Consider the following 25537-nt stretch of genomic DNA (forward strand, 5'->3'; position numbering starts at 1 on the left):
TTTAGGGGTATATATGATTCTTCTATCAAAGTTCAAGGTATATTTTAATTTTTTTCGTACATAAATTATTTTTTGACTTCTTTTATTATAATTATTTGAGTTTCTTATTCTTGTTTTGTTTTTTTCTTTCATTCCTTAGTTCAAAGAGGAAAAAATTAAACTATTTTTTTTGTGTATATTGTAATTTAATTTCGTATTCGAAGAAAAAATTTGGTCATCTACAATAAGTTTTACAAGAATATTAGTGAAATATAAATAAATTTGATTATCAAAATAATAATTATAAATTAGTCATTGAAACAAAAAAAGTAAAAAAAAACTTTTTTTGACGAGGATTAAATTTACTCATATGAGATTATATTTTTTAGAAAAAAATAATAATAATTTAGTTCATTTCCGTTAAAGGAAAAGGGTATATGTGAGCCATTTGTTTATAAGTAGGGGTATATATGAGCCACTTTCCTAAATTAAAATTATGAGAACCTTTCTAAATAAAAAGACATTATAAGAATCAAAATAAGTGAACATTTTTTAAGACTATTTAGTGATTTGTTTTATAATTTACAAATTTTGTAGATTTGGGTTATCATATAAAAACTTGAGTTTAATACTATTCTGTCGGTTATTTTTTAAATATTCTTTTATGCAGTTATTTACAAATTTTATAGATTTGGGTTATCATATAAAGATTTTCCTAACTTTTCAAGTTTCTAAGCAGGCAGGTCTTTGTGTTACCACTCTACTACTATAGCCTACAAATTCAGTTAATTGAAGTAGACAAATTCTAATAATGGCAAGAAGGGTCGCTAACAATGAGATATCAGTTATGATTTTTAAGAAATAAAACTACAATATTGATTGATTTCTGAAATTAAGGCCCCAAATTAACAACGATTAGGTTAATATTTGCATAAGAACTACCTTACAACGAACGACCAGTTAAAAGTCAGTGTATATGATAATTCCAACATCTTATTAACCTTTAACATGAAGATTTCCATATAGAAGAGGATGATTGATATCGAAGATAATCGAATTTGGCTACAAAAAATATACTCTGAATTTCAAGTTAGGGGAGAAAATTCTAACTTTTTCAATATTGAACAAAGAAACAGTGTCAACTACCTCTATTTTGTCTACATTTATATATGACGACGATATTTCACATTACTTGAGAGAAACAATAGGCTTAAGATACAAGAAAGGAAGAGGTAAGTTTAGGTCGTCTCCAACTAATTTAAGGCTGTGTTTATGAATTATTTCGAGAAAATATTTTCATAAACATAGGACACTAAATCAGGTTTGGCAAAGCCTTTTTTAAAATTTAGAATGCAGTCAAGCTGACCCTCCAATGAATTGTATAAATATGGTATTTAACTACACAGAATCAATGTTAACCAAACAGAGCATAAAATAATACAAGCTTTTAATACCTGGTATTAACTATACAAAATTCAAATAATTACCAAGCAGAGTATAAAATAATACAGGTATTTATACCAGGATAATTTTTCCCTTGTTCTGGTAACCAAACGTTACAGCTTTCAAGTTTCAACTTACTAGTGGTCCCAGCAACCTTACAGGGTATAATAACTACAATAAGCCACATCTGATGGAAGACAAGGGTAAAAAGATGCCTCAAAATGGAGTTGGTACCAAATTCGAACTTTTGAAACATTACAGTAGCGTTACCAGGGGTCGGAGCAGCTTATCTAAAATACACGATTATTTGTCTTTCTACATCACACTTTGTCGAATGTCACCATTGTTCACTATGCCACAAAAAATAGGAAAATCATGAGGAAGAAAATCAACACAAAGAATATCTTAATCATTAGCCACCGATTTGACGAGATGCTATTGAGGTACTTGAGCAGAGCCCCTTGTGCCCCTTCCACATTTGTTAGTGTGTCGTCCATGTTCTCATCAATCCTGTGACAGAAACCAAGACATTACTTTCCTATTAAAGAATTTGTTACCATCCCCAACCCACTGTATCTTGATCAGAAGTCGCAACTAAGGACTACATTGTGAGTATCAGTTTAATATCAACAATCAGGTAGTACAAGGTTTTACACACTACAGAATGACAACAGGAGAAGCAACAATCTTTAAGTGGAAGGCACCATTTTACAAGATTCTAAATACAGATAACTCAAAGTATAAGAACCTTCCATCAACTTTCAGATTTTTCTCTAATCAATTTGGGGTAAAGCAGTAAATCTTACTTGCTGATTGCACAAACATCATATTTAAAGAACATTTATAACTTCCAACGCAAATTTGACTTCAAATATTATCAATAATGTACAAAAGATTTACTTATAAATGAAAAGAAGTGTGCCAAGGCCAAGAATTACACTACATGTCACAATAGAAGGAGGCGTTAAAATAAAATAAGATGGTGGGGTTCATTGAGAGTACACACAGCACATTTTATGTTAACCACAAGTACATATGCATGTCATGTTAATGACCCTCGAGGAACTTCAAAAGTTCAATGTAACATAGAAACTTACCAATTATTATTTTTAAGAACTCAGAAGAATTAGCCCGTTTCTTCCAACATAAATATAAAATAATATAAAAGACACTAGGTCTTCTAATCCCTATAACTAGGGGACGGTGGATGCATGATCTGATCCCATATTGGCAAGTTAATGTTTCTCAGTCCAGAAGTTCATGCTAAGGTTAAAAATCAAATTTTACCATGCAAAATAGGATATTAACAAGAGAAGACATCAAAGTATTGATCAGATTGACCATCCAAAACTAGTGATTAGTTGATAGAAATTAACAAACAAACTATTCATCACTTGGCATCCCATCTCATATACTTAACTTTACCACTTGGAGACTACAATGGTGTCAACTGGTTGTACAAAGATAACTACGAAAATACAATGCATTCAGATCTCCTAAATCCTTCTATTATCATCACCATTATTATTATTTATTATCATCATCATTTCCTACATCTGTTTATTTTCTGAGTGCAAAAACAATTGTTATACAAACCTGATTGCAACCTCCCCTTGCTGAGAAACCAAAGTAGCAAGCTGATTAAAAATGCTGCCCAGCTCATGGATAGTAGACTCGACATTTTGTAGAGCTTCGGCTCTACTCTGCATGTAGCTGTCTTGCAATGGAACTATCTGCTGCTGCTGCTGTTGTTGTTGATCCTGCAACAATGGCTGTGTGTCTCCATCCACTTGTTTCCTACAATAGGAAAAACTTATTCATACTTTTTAAAAAAAACGAAGCAAGCGCGAAAAACAGATTTAGAAAAGGGTCTGGTTTACCTTAGTTATTTTTCCAGATAATCATTACAGTTTCGACAGCGGAAAGTACGAAAGGATGTTATTTTTGGGACAAGTAGAAGTAGAAAAGGATGCTAATATATAAATTGTTTTGTACATCAGAAGAGAAGCTTCTCATGTCTGTTTTCTTTTTAGTGCACCCGTGAAATTCTTATTTGTATAGATGGTTGGTTTTTTTTTGTAGAAAATCATATTTTGCTGCAGATTTTTTACTTATACTGCTTGGTTGCTAGCATATGAGAGTTCTTCCAAACATTACTAACATTATTTAACTTATTAAAAAAGTGAATGACCATTATCCACCGAGTTTAGAAGGCTGTGATTGGTCCAAAGGGCGGATCACGGATGGATTTCTCGGTTATCAAAAAAAAAGTGCATGAACATGTGACTTACAGCACCTAAATCCAAAGCTAGTTGGGGTCAGACAAGACATATGAATCCGCATTGTCCATTTAGACTAAACTCATTCCAATATTCTATAAATTTAGGCTTCCTAACCCTAAAAATACACTACTAAAAGAAGTGGATACTTTTGGTGGGACAATAATGGAGCCTGATAGACTTAGATGGAGACACAGTTCAGAAGGAAGTTTCGCTATAGATAAGGTATACAAGAGGGAGAACAGCATTATGCAGGAGGAAGAGCTAAAGATATGGAGAAATGTATGAAAAAACATAGCCCCTATAAAAGTGAAATGTTTCACATGGCTAGTGGTAAGAAAGGCATGTCTTACTCATGAAGTGTTATGTTACAAAAGAGGAGAGAGTTGTGGTGACTAGATGTTTTTTGTGCAATGAGACTAGGGAGACAAACAATCACTTGTTCCTACACTGTAAATTCACTGCCCAATTGTGGAACATGTTTTTCAGTCTCACAAAGACAGTGTGGACAATGCTGGAACATACAGCCAATCTAATGAGTTATTGGATGAAAAGAGGGGGAAGTAAAAGTCAGAAAAAATGGTGGAGGATAATACCCTCTTGCATATGGTGGTCAGTCTGGAGGGAGAGAAATGGAAGGTGTTTTGAAGACAAAATCAGACCAGTTCATGATATGAAATGGAAATGCCTGGAGACTTTAATTTTTTGGTGTAAACATAATTGTATAGAGGAAATAGAGGAGTTAGTAGAATTTCTAGGAGCTTTGTAAAGCTAGAGTCTACTTGTTTCATAACTTGTTTCTGATGGTGGCCAGGGCATTCCCAATGCTGAAGAATACAACAGTACTAATTCTCAAAAAAATACACTACATTCTCAACTTGCCCACAAACCCCCAAACAAAATAAGAAAAACTCTTGGTAAACGTTGGACTAATATGACTGGACCAACAAGATTTAGCCTTAAGCTCAACTAGTTGAGGATCTTTTTCTTCTATTATACTCTAGTTTTTGCTAAGTCTGCATGGATAAGAGATTGTAGATCTCTCAAAAATAACTTCCTTACTATGATTTTAGGTCTAACTTGTTTTGTAACATCTTCAACACCACCAAAACTAGCCTTTGTAGGCTCCCTAGGCCTTTGACTAAGCAGTGACCAGAATAGAACAAGGCAATAAAAACCTCCACCAGTGACATGCATCTATTTCAATTGCCTACAATAAGATACCTCCAATGATGATAACTCATCTCTACTCTCCCATGTCCCTCAGCTACTTCGTTTGGACCTTATAGGGCACCATCTGTCGTGGTGGGGCCATCTTTATTGACCATAGCACAAACACCACCACCACTGCCTCTATTTTACTTAACTTTACACTACATTGCTATTTGTACTCTGTAGACCTAATAACCATCACTGAGTATTGTCATTCCAGTATTCATATATAATACTTTCTGATCAATTTGTGCCATTTGACAAAAATTGTGACTAGAACCATATAGTTATTAAAATAATACAAACTTGGCTAGAATTAAAAGAGGGAGAGATATATTAAGATAAGATCAAACAGATAACCAACAAATATAGCAAGTGAAAAGAATGCACAAAGTTCCAACACAGGCAGCTAGAGTAACTAGGTAATTAAGTCAAAAGAGTGTAAACAATACAATTTTTAGAAGATAAATAATGAAATGATAAATGGAGGCTCATGGGAGGAAAAAGACAAGGCAAGAATAGTGTGTGTTAAAGGGAAGAGGCATGGGGAAGTGTGGGTAAGGGGTAGGAGTGTGCCATTTAAATTTCTCATGATTCTTTTCTTCTTTTTTTTATTGGAATGCCTGCATATTTGAGTGTTGACATTGCTCCTTTTGTTAGCTGCTCTTCATCTATGACGATCTTTACGGTTGTTTTCTTTTTTTTGGCATCTTCTGCGTTCTGTTGGCGCTGAGGAGTCTTCATCTTGACATCCATCGCCACTCCCCATGCTGGTAAGAAAGGGGTCAACCCGGTGGCGCATCGACGTCTTGAGCGAGTGAGAGCCTTGATCCAAGGCCGGGTGTTTTTAAAGCAAAAGATCACGTGAAACCAAACATCCAGGAGATTAGCCCCCAAATCATTTTAACCAGATAGAGATCGAAACTTCCGACCACTAGAACCGTTACCAAACAACATTCATCCAAACAAGGTGTGTGTTTAATTCAATTTCACCAATTCAAGAACATAAGTTTCATGGACGAAATGGGCTGAGAAAAATTTGTATTTAGCTCAGATTAGACAAATAGGATAAAATAAAGGTACTTAGTATTATCGTAGACCATGTTTGGAGAAGCTATTATACGTACTGTCCAGTAGTTAACTCAGGAAGACAGGTTAGGCGATAGACTGAAAAGGTTATTCCCACAAGAGGAAGAGTTATAACAAATGAATCATTTGTAATTTCTTTTTTGGCATCAACATGCGTAGATCAGTAATCATGTCAAGATTACCAAAAGCAAAGGTTGGAAAGAAGAACAGACTCCTAAAGTTTCATCTATTCTTTTGAATTAGTTAAAATCATTGTAATAAAAATATACCAAGCAAGACATTCCCATAATTACAAAAGAAACTCATGGCTACTAATATATTCAGTGATAGCAGGCGCCTGTAAGGCATGAACTGCTAAGACTGTGTATTTCCTCACCTTGGAAATAACTGAGAAGAAGAAGGTGAATCATTAGCCCAAGGAGGAGGGCTGGCTGATGTACTAGCAGTATTCCTTGAAGCTAGTGGACGTTGGCGCATAAATGGATTTGAAGCTTCTTTGCTAGTCGATGAAGAAAACATCTGTCTTCTGTTCTCATGAACCTTCATATTCTGGAAACAGAAATCCAAGAAAATTTAAATAAACAAGATGAAGTGTACTTTTTCTACTGTTAACGACCAAAAAGTTGGCGGGATACAACATGGAGCCACGAAAATAGTAAATAGAAGCCTTCGCTAAATTGAGACTCACAAAGATCTATTTGAGTAAGAAAACAGGCTAACAAAGAAGATATAACCAGCATCTGGCTAGTCTCACCTCTGTCCGCATGGTGAGTACTTCTTTGAACTCCTTTGTGGCAGTCATCAGCCTGTTCTTCAAGTCATCTACAACAGTCGTCGAGTGACTAGTGGTATCACTATTACCACTTTCATTACGAGCATTAGAGTGAAGCTGGAGATCTACTACAGCAGAGTTAAGTGCTGTAATATCTTGCTTGATGACTGCAGTCAGCTCTTGGATTTCCGTAGTCGGATCATCAAAAACGGAAGTCCTTTTTGCCACTGGAATGAAACATAAACCACTATTAGATAAAGATCAGAAACCTTGACCCTGATTATAATCACAAAATAAATAAGTGTCGAAGAGCCAAGGTGCCTGGTATAAACCAATAATATGTTTAAAAATAAAAGAAGTGTGAACATCTAGCGTCTACAGTTTGCATCTTCTCTTTTACAGTTTGAGAAGAAACCAAAGCATAAAGATCAGGTTAGTAGGCACATGAAATCTAGGGAAGGACAGCAGTATTAAAGATAAACTTGAACAAGAAAATCCATCATGGTCCTTCTAGGACTTGAGAAGAAGGTTAGATTCATCCTAAGTTGCGCGGACTTTTCACTTACGATTCTGCACCTGTGTCAGATCCCAAAATACATTACTTTTGGAGAAGCCGACACACACCCATTGACCTTTTTGAAGGGTCCAAGCAACATAAGATTTAGCAACTCATTCCCCAAATCTCCTTAGCATCCAAAAAAAAGATCAGTTGCCCAAGTTTGCACCTATATTTCCTTTTACATGAATTTGTAACACCGTGGTTAAATCATTATACACAACAAACTGAGCTTCCCCACGAGCCCATGATGAGAAAACATAAAAGGAGGTCATAACTAGGGCATGTAAGGGAACTTCGAAATCTAGTAACCCAAAATTGATGACTTTTTCACTTCAATAGGCAAAAGGTATGTCTTAAAGCATAGAAATTCCGAATAAAACTAGGCGTGAATGTTGTTTCTGAATAAGAGGGATTTGACCAAATAGTGAAAACATATTGAAATGGCTGAAAAGAAAACCCAAGGAGCAAAAGAAAGAGAGTAAAGAGAGAACCATTAAGGTAAAAGTTAACCCCAGAAACAGAAGAAAAAAGATTAGCTTCAAAGCACCATAGAATAAAGCATTCCATTCTTCACAGAATACAATTTAATAGGGATTTGGATAAGAAAAATAAAAGGTCATAGTAGAAGAAACAACAAACTTCACAATCCGGAAAGTAACAGAACTGAAGTTGGAAGAGAACTTTTCCTCTGTGAAAGCTCTTAGCTGCTTTTTCCACAACTCTAATGCTTAGCAAATCAATAAAAATGGAAGATTCCAAGTGAAACACTGTCATTTAACAGCTTATCACTTTACACATGTTGTTTTCGATAATACTGGTGGCGTCGGGACAACTTAGAAAGCTTATGTGCACCTCGATTACTCCACGCCCCACGGTTCTGTTACCTTCCACCATCATACGGATCATTGTACCAGATAACCTATCTACCAAGACTTAACCAGACAAGAAGTAAATTACTAGACTGTGACTGATATTGGTCCTCTGAAATGGCAAAATAATTTACCAGGCATATACATGGGTTACTGCAATGTAAAAAGAACTTTGAACAGAGACCAGAAAAATTTGATCTGAACTCCAATATTTCAGCTAAAGTTCATTGTTGATCCAAATTTTGCAGAAAAATCAGAAGAAACCTCAATTTTAGCAGAAGAATTCTGATCAGAGAAATCAGACCCAAACTTCAATGAAGAAACTCCGAACTGAGAACTTCAAGAACCTTTAAACCCTGGGACTGAAGCTATAAGAATGAAACATTTTCAAGAAAATCACCCCACAAGAATATCTCACCAAGTGAGTGTTTCAGAATCTCTTCTCTAAAGAACATCAAGCACTCTGTAATGGAGAAGACTTATATGTGCTACAACTAAAATCCATCAAGTTCATTGGATGCACATTATGACACTAAACACTCAAAGGCTAAAGCCCAGCTCACATCAGCTAAATTAAGCTTATATTAGAATGAAACCTAATCAAAGAAAACCACCCCACTTAGAATATCCCGCCAAGTGAGTGTTTAAGAATCTCTTTTCTAAAGAACATCAAGCGCTCTGTAATGGAGAAGTATTTATATGTTCTACAACTAAAAGCCATCAACCTTATCAAAAAAAAAAAACTAAAAGCCATCAAGTTCATTGGATGCACATTATGACACTAACACTCAAAGGCTAAAAGCTCAGCTCACAACAGCTAAATTAAGCTTAGCAACAAAATTGTAAATTTCCTTCAAATCATAATTCCAAACGTGAGAACATTCAAGAGCGACAAATGCAACCACAAACTCCTTAATTATACATTTCTTAGCAGTGTGGTTTAGTGGCTTCATATTTCCTCCCAATAGTGGGATGACTCACATGATTGCTAGAATGAAAAAGTCACTAAGCATGGTATTCCTACTTGTATAGAGGATTGAGAGGCTGTTAGAGAGAATCGTGTTTTGACGTAGGTTCTCTACTTCTGATATACCTCTTTTAATCTGGAATTTTTCCTCCCACTGTTAATAATACTATTTAACTTGTCAAAAAAAAATCTCAATGTCCCAACTACGGTGTTGAAGTACCACATGTGAAATCTCTAATCTATGGATTGATCCCAAATACAAGTAATTTCAGGTTTTTTTAAGTACAATTTGACACATTCAGAATTTAAGCAGAATTACTATACTAACTACAATGAAAAATATAAAATGTTCAAGAAATTGTAAGGTTATCCAAAAAGAGTTGTATAATGGGACAAACGGAGTACAAAATACTCCCCCATTCCAAATTGTTTGTTACTATTTAAGATAGCCAAGAACTAAATGGGACATAGAACAATTAGAAACTCCAAAACTATGTCTCAACATGAAGCTAGTTGGAGTGGGCTAATGATATATTTGGCTAGTTTTAGCTTGGTTGCCGACATACAGCTACCCTTCCTCTTTTACCCGGGCTTGGTGCCCGCTATATGAACAATCTCACAAACAAATAGGATACAGAGTGGATTCTCAATACAATATAAAGAATCTGATAGACTAAGAAATGTCCTTATATTGGCTTACACTTTGCTAGCTTTGCAAGCTTCTGAGAGGTTTGATGTATTCCAAAACCAATTTTGGAGGCTCGCCGATTGAACTCCGATTGCATAGCAATAGTGGTCCTCTGTTCCTCCGATCTAGAACCACTGCTGGTGCTGCTGCTAATCGACCCATTCTGAACAGACGAAAATGACTTCTTTAACCTCTCCGCTATACTCTGAAACTCCAGAGTCCGATCCCGTAATGACGCACTTGCTACTTTCACAGGCATTTTCAATAATAATCTCCGAAAATTATAATTTTCAATACACTAACAAATCGATCCGATATCAAATCGATCTATGCTCCACGATTATCATAAACATAGAGAATTTCACATCCGCATTCAAAAACCGATTGGATCTGAAGAACCCTAGAACTGCAAGATCCAGAAATCTTCTCCGACGAAGGTGAGAATGATGAAAACCCTAGATCTTGCGTAGAGAGATTTAGTAATTGTTCGATCTGTAGGGGATTGAAGGATTTGCAGATCAGATGAGGAACGTTGAGGGGAGGAAGGAGCCCATTTGATCCGAAAAACGATTCAGAAGCTGACGGTGCTGGGAACCCAAATTGTTTAATACAATACCACGTGATGTAAAAAGACTCGAAATGACTACTTTGGAATTTTTTTTTCTCACTTATTCGAAATCTCTGATTAAGAAAAGATTGATCTCATTTACTGCACTATATTCTGATTATTTACGGTTAAAATGAAGAAAATGATTTTTTAAAAAATTATTTATGCATAAAAATAAAAAATAATTTTCACATTTAACAAACATAAAAATTATATTTGTATGTTATAACTATAATTTGCATAATTGAACTCTATAGCAAACTTTATTTTGATTTGTATAATTCGCCACAAACATCCAATTATATACAAATTGTTCATTTTTGCATAAATTCATTTATACGTTATAATTTATGTAATAAGATCTATATATGCATAATTATAAGTTATAGGACGAAAATATATATTTTGTATTTGTATATACATTTTTTTCTTGTTTTATACAAACACAATCGTATTTTATACATTTTATATCGAACTATATAAAACGACTAATTGTATACCAAAATGACTAATTGTATACCGAATCACATGGCAAAAAAAGAAATGTAATTTGCTGCGAATTACTATTAAAATAAATTATGGCTATACCATTTAATTTATTATTAATAATTTGATATTTCATACAATTTTCTCAAAAATGAATTTATAAAGAAATTAAATTTCTTAGATAATGATATTATTTGATTGTGGAAGTAAAAGACAGAGATATTCTATGGATTAGAATATACTATACAATTATTTTATTTTATCCTCTGTAATTTCGTATGGTATAATTTAGCCATAATGCATAAGCGGCCCCTTGAACTTGTAAGGATTTTTCGGATATAGACCTTAACAAAGACTCCTTCCTATTGCACACTTAAATCACTCAAAAAATGTATTTATCAGACACACCTGACTGACTTGTCACTTATCGTTTGAGACACTCCTTTTGAGCATGTGAAGTGAGAAAAAAAAGTTGATGTGTGTGACTGGCACACTTTAACATACTTAACATTCTAAGTCTTTCCTCTTTATTTATCCAACCCTAGGTTTTTTTCCTTTTTTTATTTCTCATCTCTTTCCTCTCCACATCTCACCATTGTTGCTGCTACAGTGGAGATCAAAAAAAATTCTTCATTCATCTTCTTCACAACAAAAGAAATGTCCAATTTGTTGATTGCAACTTCTTCAGATGCAAATGTGTTATGTCGTTGTGGGGTCACTGTTGAATTAAAAACCTCATGGACACAACTTAATACATGATGACTTATTTGCTGCAAAAACACAAAGACAAGCTTTTTATCATTTTTCTACTCTAGTTAAACAAATCGTTGTCAATCGTTAATTATAGTTTAATCATTTTGATAATTTTGTATAAAGAAGGGGTGGATGCGATTATTTTCAATGGTACGATGGTGAAATATCAGCTCAAGCAAAAAAATCATATAGGATCTATTGAAAAAATCAAATCCTATGAACAAGAGAAGCGAGCAAGAAAAATAGGATAATATGTGTTATTGCACTCGTGATTTTCTCTATATGAAAATATTTATGTTAGTTATCTTAGAGTGATTGTACTATTAGTCTTGTGTTTCTTTTAGATGAAGAAATGGAGATAAGTTGTTCATCAATCTATCATATTTTTCTTATTTGTGCACCTCAGTATTGTTTTATTTCTATTCCTCTTATTCACCTCCAAACAACAATAACCATACTAACTGAACACCACAACAACATTAAGCTCCAAACAAGCATGAATGATGGACAAAAATTCTTGACATTTCCTTAAAAGAAAATTCACATTTAAATCACTAGTTATAATGTACATCACAAAACATATTAAAGCACTCTCGGTATTGTTTCCTACTTGCATCACAGATTCAAAATAAAACAACTCTTAAGTTTACATTAAAAACACTCAAAAAATATTAAAGTAGTCGCACCCCTTTATTTTTGCTGTTGTTACACTACACATTTGCAGATCCACCCTCTTTGATCTTATTCATGCGTTTTAATTATGGAGTTGTGACAACATCTTTACCCTTTCATTTCAGTTCACGAGGTTTATAGCCAATATCAATGTTTGTTGGTGTTGCACAGTTGAAAACAGCTAGAGTAACAACTCTTTCACATGATGTTCCAGGTTGTATACAAGGTACTAAAAAAAATGTCTATTATCAAAGTAGATTATAAATAATTGAAGTTGGTTATACTCTTTCATTTAATATTTTTGTGCCACTAATATCATCAGTGTAGATGCCAAATCCCACAGTCTTAGGACTTTTGTTTACTCTTGTTGATGTTGATACTTCTTCTCTTCATCTAGTTCTTCCTGCTCGTTGCCCTCTTGTAACAGTTGAAGTATCATCACATCATCTCCCCCTATATTTTCCCTACCTCTTCTCTCGCCTTTTTCCCCTGCCTATTCCCTGTCTCTTCCAGTTTGTTGAACTCTTCTAACAATTGAAGTGTCATCACAGATAAAAATTGATTGTTGATCATTGTTGGCCTAAGCTGACATGTTGTTATGGTCTCCAGGTTGGTAGTTGGCTAGAACTTATAGGTTGACCTAAGCTTGGTGGTTGGCTAAAGCTTGTTGGTTGGCTTAAGTTTAATGGTTAGCTAGAACCAACAAGTTGACTTGAGCTTGGACAACTTTTCATACTTCTTTCTTGGCTCATCTTTTGACTTTCCGTTGCATGTTGGTGGTCTGCCAGGTATTTGTTTTGATTCAAGAGGTTCAATCACTATATCACTAGTATGAGTTCACATTTTCATGTTAGGAATTGGTTGGATAAAGTAATTATAAACTTTCATGAAAGTATCTTTTCTATTCCAATGTACAACATGATCTTCAGGGTTTTTGCCTGCATGTTGATATGCCAAAACAACATGCTGTGACATGGTATGTCTCTCAACTGCCAGGTTCTATAAGTACATGTCTTCTTTCTGTTATTAATAATATACTTATAATTACCATCTAAAATTTTATATCCAAATTGACTATTGAACCTAACTTGAGAATCTCTAGCATAATCTTTGTTTTCTTCAAGTACTAAACTTGTCATGGGAGAAAGATTTGATATTCAAATGCCAACAAATTTTCTCATCTCAACATTTCTATCCATTATCTTATGTCTAATCCTCTCTAACATGGTGCTAATTGATTTATGTCTAGCAGCTAATATCCAAGAATTAAATGTCTCACACATATTATTCTCAATAATATCACACTTAGCATGCTCATTAAAATATGTTTTACACCATATTTTTTTTCATAATGTAACAAGTCCCCTCAAATCTTCTTACTACTAAATTTATCAAACTTGTCCATTTTAACTTAAAATTTTACCTCAAAACTTGATTTTGCACATCTCCAAAATTGTTTCTTTTTGCTTCTCTTCTCAAGGTCTTCTGCCAATTGGACCAAATGTGTCGAACACACATTCTCTGCTCATAATCTGGCAGCAACTCTATTATGGCTGCTACAAGACCCTACAGATCATAATAATTGAAATTTCTGACTAGTAATAATTAAATAAGTAGGCAATAAGATCAAAATTAAATAAAATTAACATTAAATTTACCTTTTGCATATCATACATCAAAGTTAATTCATGTTCAATGTATACGTTTAGATCTTGTATCGAGAAGTTGATGAAGAAACTCCAAATGTGCTTTGTTTCTTGATCAGCAACTGCCCAATTAATTGAAAATATTTGTTGATTTCCTCTCCTATCAATTGTAACTAATAATTGCCCTTGCAAGCACCCTTCAGAAAGCATCCATCAAAACCAATGATTTTTCTATATCCTTCCAATCAACCTCTCTTTAATGCATCAAAACAAACATAAAAGTAAACAAAAATATTTTTCTATGAAGTAAATTCCTTGTTTGTACTCACCCAACATGAATTAGTTTGTTTTCTCATGTCTGCATAATCACACAACCTTCTTGCAAACTCCATTTTCTAATCACTCATAAACTACTTGAGAATCATCAATTTAAGTAGATCATTAATTTTGCCCTATAACAAAGAGTTCTTCCAACATACAATCATGATACTTCCTCGCCAACTCTTGAATTTCCCGCAAGTTTATAAGGTGGAGAAACTATTTTGTTCCTAAACATATTTGTAATAATGTTAGATGCACACAACTTGTTCTAGATTGTGGTAGGACAGAATTCTTAACAATAAAGTCACCAGAGTCTTTTTCTAGACTAGCATACAACAATCATTTGCATTTCTTATGCTGACATTTAACTTTGACTCTATGTTTTTCATTAGGCTTCAATTTTAAGTTGACTCTATATTTAGCAGCACACTATGCAACCGCCTTTCTAAATTCTGTGGCATTTTAAAATACAATACCAAGCTCAAATATAATAACTATATAATCAGGATCAAATCTGACCTTTTTAATTTATTCTTCTAGTTGTAAATCAACACCTTTCATGTTTATTGCTCTATCAATCTAAATTTTTTTTAAAATTCTTAATAAAATGATTTATAGCACCATAACTATTTATGATTTCTTTTTGGATAAAATGGTCAACTATACACTTATGTTCTTATATTTTATGAGTGTCCTATTATCCCCTCAGACTTTTAAAGCATAATAAATGTACCTTTAAGTGCTGACAAGAGAGTGTACTCACACTCTCAAAGGCATGTGAGAGACTGAACTAATTACAAAGTATTTAAAAGTATTTTAAACGGCTTGTTAAATACTCCTTCCATTTAAAAAAAACGACCTCCTTTCCTTTTTGGTCCATTTAAAAAAGAATGTCCTTTTTCTTTTTTTGGTAACAACATTCAACGTAGCATGTTTAAAGCCACAAGATTAAAGGACAATTTTGTACATTTGACATAACTTTAATTTAGGACCACATGATCAAAAGTCTTTTTTATTTTCTTAAACTCCATGTCAAGTCAAATTAGACAATTCTTTGTGAAAACGAAGGGACTATCAATTTTCAACTTTTGCCTTTAATACTATTTTCTTTACTTTTTTTCTTTTCTTTTTCCTTTATCATTTTCCTTTGCCTCTCATCAACACCCACCCCACCTATATATCTCCATTACCGTTGTTGAACCACTATTACCATAGTCGCCCCATCTTCTAATATTTTTTCATTATTTATCTCACTAAATAACTCAAATCCATTAACATCAAAATCACCAAATAATCATAAAAACTATTATTTATGTAGTAAAGAAATAAATTAAAGTCATTAATATTTTCTTGCCTAGGCAAAAATTATCAACCTCCAGGTCTTAATTTAGTTATATTAACGTCTGATTAAGGAATCTAACCTACACATAATAAAAATTTCACGAAGCTAGTTGAGCAGCAACAGTCAATTGATTCTACTCAATCTCAATAATTTAATGATTTCTTTAAATGTATAAGGTGTAAGTTCTCCACTATTTAAAAAATAAACAAAATGTCGTATTTATCCTTACTTCTAAGACGATTAGCGAGAACGTCAAGCTTGAAATTGGATTTAGTGGGAGAGGCGAAAATGGAAGTTTAAATAGTTAATAAAGTAGTTGGTATGGTGTTGTTGATGAATATTGATACTTAATTTGTGGGTAATAGAAGATGGGAGTGATTAGAGAGGAATGAGGTGGAGAGAGAGAAAGGTTTTGGTGAGTTATAGTGAAAAAAATTTGAAACATGACTTAGGACAAAGTGGAGAGGAAGAAGACGGTGAAGAAAATAAATATAATTACGTTTTTTTATATATGTGATATTTTGATAGCTGGCAGTGGTGCATACTGCATGGAAAACTAGTTTTAAGGTTGCTCATATTTCATCTTAAAATAGTTTATGAGGTGATAGAACCTCCGCAAAGTATAAGTGTATAATTAAGAATTCGACAATAAATTAGGGGTCATTCGATCATTTTCTCTTTCTTTTTAGACACAAGTATAGAAATAATTTTATTTTAAGCAACTAAAAATAATTTGTTACTTATAACTTAATTTACGTTTATTATTAAGTATAATTATTTTCATTTATAAGTTAGACTAGATTAGGTAGTGCTTTGCGGTAATCATTTAGTCACAGGATGTTACTCGAATTGATACATATATTATAAGAAAAATGAGGGTCTTCCATTAATTAGGAGTTTGAGAATATTTCTCTCATAATTCTCGTGATTTGTTGTAAAGTCTTTCCAATACATGCATTATTTTATAGTCTTGAATGTTATGATAAAAAACATTGGGAAAATGCACGAGTACTTCTTCAACATATGATCGAAATTTTAGAGACATACTTATATCCTATTACTTCTCTTTATTTTATAAGTAAGTTTCTACCCCTTTTCAGTCTACGTGGAACTAACTTGAAAAAAAGTCAACCAGCGTTGAGTCCACAAGATAGTGCCACGTAGGCCGAAAAGGGATAGAAAATTTTTAATAAAATAAGTTCAGGGGGTAATAGGATAGTATAATATAAGTGTGTCTCTGAGATTTTGGGCATAGGTTCAAGCGGTATTTGTGCATTATCCCAAAAACATTCAATATTTTATAGCCTTTAGAATTTATCATATTTCAATTGTTAGTTCAATTATTTTCATCGAATAATGCCAACAATAATTCAAGATAGCGCAATAGATTTAGAGATATATTCTTTATAAATATAATGAGTTACTATATGATATTTTTTAAAAAAGAAAACGTTTTAAAATTCTAGGGTTCTAGTAAAATGATGAGAGAAATAATATAAATTTTTGATACAAAAAAATGAGAAACTCAAGGAGAAAGAAAATAAATGGATATCTTCTAATACTCGTTTTAGAGAAACAATCAATAAGCATCATCAAGGTAAGAAAAGAGAGAAAGACTAATTAAGGATTCACATGCAAGCAAAATAATCATGTTTATTGAAGATTATTAAGATGTTAGAACAACAATTAAGAAGAGTCGAAATAAGCACCAAAAACTCAAGCTTTTCAAAATACTAAAAGACAACAAATACTACAGTAAAAATCATCCCAATTGCTTCATAGGTAAATATTATTGTAGACATTGAAATTTTGTGGGACTCTACAAGATGCGTTCAATTCGAGTTGGGACTCTACAAATTGTGTTCAACTCAGATAAGGATTCTTGGAGGCTACTCAACCTTAAATCCTAGTTTATGCCTATATAAAGGGTACTAAATTCCCTTAAAAGGCATCTCGAAAAATCCACAAAGAGATCAAGATCTCGAATTCTCCACAAATTGATGGATTATTCATATAAAGAGGTCGAATCTAAACCATCCTAATTCGAGAAATACGCCACTAACGGCCCTCGAATCATGGATAAATTATCTTAGAGAGTAGAATCAAGGGAGGAACAGATTTGTATTCACAATCTTGATGAATATTATCATGTTTCTTCATATTTTATTTGTATGGTTTATTTATTATCCATATGTTTAAAATTTGTTGCAAACAAACTGGCACGCCAAGTGAGACCAAATCTGCCCTTCATCTCTTCTCTCTTAAATCAAATTTGAAAATCTGAAGTATACTTCAAGCCTCGTCTTTGAGTTTCACAAGTCTACCCTCCGTCAAGCCTTGAAGCATGGGGGCATTTGTAGACATTGAAATTTTGTGGGACTCTACAAGATGCGTTCAATTCGAGTTGAGACTCTACAAATTGTGTTCAACTCAGATAAGGATTCTTGGAGGCTACTCAACCTTAAATCCTAGTTTATGCCTATATAAAGGGTACTAAATTCCCTTAAAAGGCATCTCGAAAAATCCACAAAGAGATCAAGATCTCGAATTCTCCACAAATTGATGGATTATTCATATAAAGAGGTCGAATCTAAACCATCCTAATTCGAGAAATACGCCACTAACGGCCCTCGAATCATGGATAAATTATCTTAGAGAGTAGAATCAAGGGAGGAACAGATTTGTATTCACAATCTTGATGAATATTATCATGTTTCTTCATATTTTATTTGTATGGTTTATTTATTATCCATATGTTTAAAATTTGTTGCAAACAAACTGGCACGCCAAGTGAGACCAAATCTGCCCTTCATCTCTTCTCTCTTAAATCAAATTTGAAAATCTGAAGTATACTTCAAGCCTCGTCTTTGAGTTTCACAAGTCTACCCTCCGTCAAGCCTTGAAGCATGGGGGCATTTGTAGACATTGAAATTTTGTGGGACTCTACAAGATGCGTTCAATTCGAGTTGAGACTCTACAAATTGTGTTCAACTCAGATAAGGATTCTTGGAGGCTACTCAACCTTAAATCCTAGTTTATGCCTATATAAAGGGTACTAAATTCCCCTAAAAGGCATCTCGAAAAACCCACTTCGAATACTCCACAAATAAATGGATTATTCATATAGAGGTCAAATCTAAATCATCTTAGTTCGAGAAATACGCCACTAACGGCCCTCGAATCATGGATAAATCATCTTAAAAGTAGAATCAAGGGAGGAACAGATTTGTACTCACAATCTTGATGAATAAAATCATGTTTCTTCATATTTTATTTGTATGGTACTATCCATTTTTGACAGACAGTTACTTGCGTTTGATCAGGAAGGGTTAGCGTTGAAGCTGCGAACGAAGATTGGAGACAACCCATCATTGACTACCTATGTTATCGGATACTTCCAGAAAATCCAAGAAGAAGAACTGACATACGTCGTCGTGCACCTCGTTTCCTTTACTACAAGGATACATTATATAGAAGATCATTTGAGGGTATGTTATTACGATGCTTGGGAGAGGAAGAAGTGATTCAAGCTCTGCAAGAAGCACATTCAGGAGTATGTGGATCACATCAATCTGGACCAAAACTTCATTTTCACATAAAGAGGATGGGGTATTACTGGCCAACCATGGTGAAAGATTGTTTATATTATGCTAGAAAATGCGATGCTTGTCAATTTCATGCGAATTTCATTCATCAGCCACCCGAAGTATTTGTGGAGTATTCGAGATCTTGATCTCTTTGTGGATTTTTCGAGATGCCTTTTAAGGGAATTTAGTACCCTTTATATAGGCATAAACTAGGGTTTAAGGTTGAGTAGCCTCCAAGAATCCTTATCTGAGTTGAACACAATTTGTAGAGTCCCAACTCGAATTGAACGCATCTTGTAGAGTCCCACAAAATTTCAATGTCTACAAATGCCCCCATGCTTCAAGGCTTGACGGAGGGTAGACTTGTGAAACTCAAAGACGAGGCTTGAAGTATACTTCAGATTTTCAAATTTGATTTAAGAGAAAAGAGATGAAGGGCAGATTTGGTCCCACTGGGCGTGCCAATTTGTTTGCAACAAATTTTAAACATATGGAAAATAAATAAACCATACAAATAAAATATGAAGAAACGTAATTTTATTCGTCAAGATTGTGAGTACAAATCTGTTCCTCCCTTGATTCAACTCTCTAAGATGATTTATCCATGATTCGAGGGCCGGTAGTGGCGTATTTCTCGAACTAAGATGATTTAGATTTGACCTCTATATGAATAATCCATTTATTTGTGGAGTATTCGAGATCTTGATCTCTTTGTGGATTTTTCGAGATGCCTTTTAGGGGAATGTAGTACCCTTTATATAGGCATAAACTAGAGTTTAGGGTTGAGTAGCCTCCAAGAATCCTTATTTGAGTTGAACACAATTTGTAGAGTCCCAACTCGAATTGAACGCATCTTGTAGAGTCCCACAAAATTTCAATGTCTACAAGCACCTTTTTGCAATTAGGGGCGTACAAAAATTGAATTAATCGATAAATTGAATCGAAAAAAATGTTACTCCTTAGTTTATTGTTATTGAGTTAATGATTATTCAATGGTTTTATAAAAAACATTATTGAGTTATCGGTTTGATTGGATTATTGGGTTAGCCGATAACCCATTAAGAATATAACAATTTACTATATTAATTTTTAGTCATGCATAAATGTCAAACAAAAAATATTAATATAATCACTATATTAGACTATCACTATAAGAACCCTACAAAATTAACATTACTTATTTAACTTGCTCTCTGTATTTACCCTTTAGGTTTTAGTATTACTTTAGTCTTTAGGTTCACAACGTCAAAACCTAAAGAAGTAAGAATGATGAAGTCTAAAGTTTGCAACGACGATGGCAAAGGTTAGGTTAGACAATGACTAGGGTTGTGAATTGTGAGTATTAACTATACTTTTACTATAGTAAGAAGAATTTTGCGTATTCAGTTAGTAATTAAATTTCTCTTTTTTTGTTTCGCGTTAAATTGTTGGACAAGTCATATATTTATTTTAAAAGTATTTTTTATTGGTTAAACCGAAAATCGATAATAAATATCTTATTAATTTGATTATCAATTAACATATTTAAAAATCAAAAACCAATATAAATCAAATCAATAATACATGAAATCGAACCAAATCAGCCGATACACACCCCTATTTCCAAACTTAAAGGAGAGTGAACTAAAATTCAGATTAGATCTCAATCTATATAAAAATATCTGATGTCATTTTACTTTTTGAAAATAACGTAATTTTTGCATTAATTGAGTTTGTTTTTTTTACCTAGCTACATACTTTAATGAAAAATGAAAAAAAAGTTTTCCCCCCCCCCCCCAAACACCACACACTTTTTCTTCTATACAAATTTCGCCGAATATGTTATAAGTAATATTTTTATTTTAAATTCGATTTGAAATGAACCGATGTATATTTCATTTTTAGAACACGTCTAAGATTTTATTTTATCTAGAGTTTCTTTATCTTATTTTATGTTCACAATTATTTTGTTTCCATCCTTACTATATCTTGGAATAAACTTTGATACATATATGCCCTTATTTAATTTTAAATTATTAGGTATTGAATGATTATTTATACGATTAATCAGGCGGATATTTCACATTGAATATAGAATTAGACAGTTTAACTAATATGTGATAATTTTATTTATAATTCATTAAAAAATTGCTGTGGACAAAAGACAGTTACTTTACACCTTGTTTTGATAGTTATTACTAATTATTTCATAATATATCATATTATATTATGTTGTATTGTGTTATATTTATTTTATGCGGAGACCGTTGAAGATATATTAGGGAAATGATTTTTCTTTTTTTACATATAATGTTCATTGATTTTCAGAAGGTATATGACAAAGTTCATAGGAATATGCTTTGGAGGTGTTTAAAGGCTAAAAGTCTCATGTTGGTTTATATTAGGCCAATAAAGAACATGTATAATGAAGCCAAGATTCAGAGCACCTTCCTATTGAGATATGGGCCACATTAGAGACCAGAGTTGAGCCCTTTTCTATTTGCCTTGGTGACGAAGGAGTCAACACGGTCTATTCAGAAAGATGTTTCATGGTGTATGTTTTTTGCGGAATGATGATACTGATTGGTGAGCTCTGAGGCATAGTTAATAATAGATTTGAGGTTTGAAGATCTAGGGTTCAAATTGAGTAGGACAAAAATGAAATATTTGGAGTGCAAATTTATTATTGCATTGGATGAATGAAAATGAGGTTTGTCACACAAACTATTCCCAAAAGAGAAAGTATTACATTCTTGATTTGACATCCAAAATAATGGGGACATTTGATGACGTCACACGTCACATTGGAACATGGATGAAATGGTGGAGGCTTGTCTTTAGAGTATTTGTGATAAAAAAAATATCACATAAACTAAAAGTTTTGTTTTATAGAGTGGTGATTGAACCCTCCTTCTTGTATGAGGCACGTGTTGGTCAGTCAGTAGATATATGTTAAGGAGTTAAGAATGTTAAGATGAATATGTGAGCATACTAAAAGTGACAAAATTGAGAATGGGATTATTTGAGAGAAAGCGATTGTGCCCTCTATGGCTGACAAGATAAGGGAAGCAAGAAAGAGATGATTTCCACATATGTAGATGAGGTGAGTTTATGCCCTAGTAAGGAGGTGAGTCGATGCCCAGTGGAGGTAAGGGGTACGCAGAGGGATAGGGGTAGGTCAAAAAAGTATTGATGAGAGATGATTAGACAGTACATGATACAACTTTCATATTATTGAGGACATGACGCAACTTCATATTATCAAGTGCATGACTTTAAATGGAAAGTAGTGGAGATCACGTAGTAGAGTAGAAGGCTAGTAGGGGTAAATTGTTGACTTGTTTTGTGAATGTTTATGGCATGTCATAGGACTAGCAGTGCCCTTATAATTGTGTTATTATTGTATTTTTTTATTGTCACGTTATTTTGTTATTTTTTTTTTTTTTTTAGTAGATAATAAATAAAGTTGAAATCAAATGAATTAATAATAACAATGTAACGATATAAGCACACCAAACCAATTGTTACATAAAAAATGATATTTTTTTGTCAGTACATAACATGGGATAGAAGTAAATTCATCTCAGCCCCTTTCATACCGTAACATCATTCGCCGTCCGCCAATGATAATGATATTTGACAATATAATATAAATTTAAATAACAATTATAAACATTATATTCAAATTAACAACACAATATATCGAGTAACAATCATGCAAGATGTTAAAGTGTTAAGCTTAAATACTTATACTAGTATGGTAAATCAAAAGAGTGCCAATTCTAGAAACGTAAGTGTCTAACCTCCAACACTATCTCCCCTACCCCACCCCACCCTAATAGTTTTGTAAGGGATCGTGCGTTTTGAAGACAAGTTATATTGGGATAATTAATATAATAATAATTTATATCGGGATAAGTTATGATGAAATTAACTATGTTGAGATTTTTTTATTGGTTGTTTTGTCTGTATTTCAGTCAAATATGTATGGCATAATTTCTAAGAATAAGTTGTTTGTATACAAAAATACTCTCTAAGAATAAGTTGTTCGTTTACAAAAAGGGTTTAACAAGATACTTTTGTTATTTTACATTTTTATACCGGGATAAGTTTTCCATCCACAAGTAGAAATAATTTATCCCTAACATAATTATTAATCTCAAAATAAGTAATCGCATCATACTTTATATTTAAACAAAGAATTGAGGAATATTAAAATCTTATCTGAGTTATTTTTCTTTATCTATTTAAGATATTTTTTCGACCTATCTCAGATTATAAGGAATCAATTTAACGCTATCATCCTATTGATTTACATAAATTAATTATGATTCTTCTCCAAGGAACTCAACAATTGATTATAATCTATGGCTATTTAATATAAGTTAGAATAATGCTGCTCCACCATCTTTTGTTATGCAACAACTAGTCAATGATACTATAACTAGTAGTTTCTTAATTAAAAATCTCTAATGTGTTAGATATCATGAGAAATATATTAAATTGTATAGCAGGACACAATTGAAAAAATAATGCACGAATATAATTACCTTTTATTGGACATATACACTTACGTACGTATAACTAATACAAATATTAATTACGCACATAATATGCTATGTACAATTAATATGGCATACTAGCAATGCAAAGAGTTTTAGTACTTGCATTAATATCACTTTTTCATATCCTTTCCATTGTATAGGTTAAAAAGGATATGTTTGTAAATAAATATTATTATTTTTAAATAAATAAATAAATAAAGTAATGCAAATGTTATTTTTGATACATTAAATCAAACACTTCAAAAGAAATAATTATGGCTAGTATAACTAATGCAAACATTTACCAGTTTTACTAATACCACCTACCCATCAGCATCAATAAGACTATCACCAAATGGTGTTGTATATTTTAACGTCATGACCTAAAAAAAAAAATGCTCGAACAAAAATTTTCTTTTATTGAAATTTCTATTTGAAATTTTTTCGAACGAGTGAAGAATAAGTGATTATAAGCTCTGTTTAAAGTACTTGACATACAGTTAGCTTAAAAAATATGAGCTTTAAAATAAAAATTCGAGACTTAATTATGGAAAAATCATAATAATTTAATTGATTGATTAAATTTTAATTTTTATTCTCTTAAGTGTCGGATTTATTTCTTATTTTGTGAATTTCTATTCCATTTCTTCTCTCTCCGCTCTTTATACTCCATATTTATGTATTAATATTAATACTATTATAGAAGAGTGAGTTCACTTTGTTCTTCATTTTTAGGTGATATTTTTTGTCATTATTGGTTGTTAGTATTTTTATGCTTGGTATTATTTTTTATTTTTAGGTGATATTTTCTCATTTCATGATTAGTATTTAGTATTGTTTTTTGTTTATTCCACATGCATAATATTAAGATATCTACAAAATTATTTATGGTCCATACATTCTACATGGTTCTATTCCTTCATATTATTTGTTATATTTTTTTTCACTCTTTAAAAGTACATAAATAAATTATACTTTTACTAATTTACTTTAAATATTTTTTTATTTTTACTTATCATACTTTAATTTGACACATATATTAAAAAAAATAATAAACATGACTATTTAATTACCACACTATTTTTAATAGTTGGTGTTAACTATTAAGTCTTAAAAATTTGAGAAATAAATAATTAATATTAAGTATGAAACATGAAAAAATTATCTTTCTTTATATTAATTATCGAAATTTGGACCCTTTCTAAAAGATCGAGCACTCATCAAGTCGTTGGCCTAAACTCAAAATTATAAAAGTAACTCAAAATTATAAAACTATAACGAATCCTATTTGAATCAATTAAATTATAATTTAACGAATATTATTTAAATTAATTAAATTATAACTTAACAAATTTTATTTAAATTAACTAATTATAATTATTTTTATTACTAATTTCCATAGGCCTGTGCTTGCACGGGCTTGCCATCCTCTAGTAATATATATATAGTTTGTATTAAGAAAAAATCATTAATTTTTATTTTTATTTTTTTTTTTAAAAAAAAAGAAAAATAGCAAAGTGAAATAGTATCCCAGGATTCTAACGTAGGCCATGCAAACAACATTATTTTTTTACCACGTCACCTTCTATGGTTAGCATGACCTTCATCTATCGACATGAAGAAAGAATTAATAAACTTGAGAATATTTTTCGTTTTAATTTGGTTCAGTGAACATATAATAGATTTTGATAAAGGAATAAGATAATCAGTGACGGAGTCAAAACATTTAATAAGGAATTTAAA

General features: G+C 32.3%; 1 protein-coding gene across 1 annotated transcript; it reads right to left on the reverse strand.

The window, feature by feature from the left end:
- Positions 1 to 1409: 1409 nt before the first annotated feature.
- On the reverse strand, positions 1410 to 10474 carry LOC107028698 (syntaxin-32). Its single transcript, XM_015229865.2, has 5 exons — positions 9870 to 10474; positions 6757 to 7001; positions 6379 to 6551; positions 3019 to 3219; positions 1410 to 1932 (listed from the first exon to the last, which is right to left on the reverse strand). The coding sequence occupies exons 1-5, from the start codon at positions 10114 to 10116 to the stop codon at positions 1773 to 1775; spliced, it is 1026 nt and encodes a 341-aa protein (XP_015085351.1). The 5' UTR covers positions 10117 to 10474; the 3' UTR covers positions 1410 to 1772.
- Positions 10475 to 25537: the final 15063 nt, after the last annotated feature.

Source organism: Solanum pennellii, chromosome 8 (assembly GCF_001406875.1).
Source record: "Solanum pennellii chromosome 8, SPENNV200".
NCBI lineage: Eukaryota > Viridiplantae > Streptophyta > Magnoliopsida > Solanales > Solanaceae > Solanum > Solanum pennellii.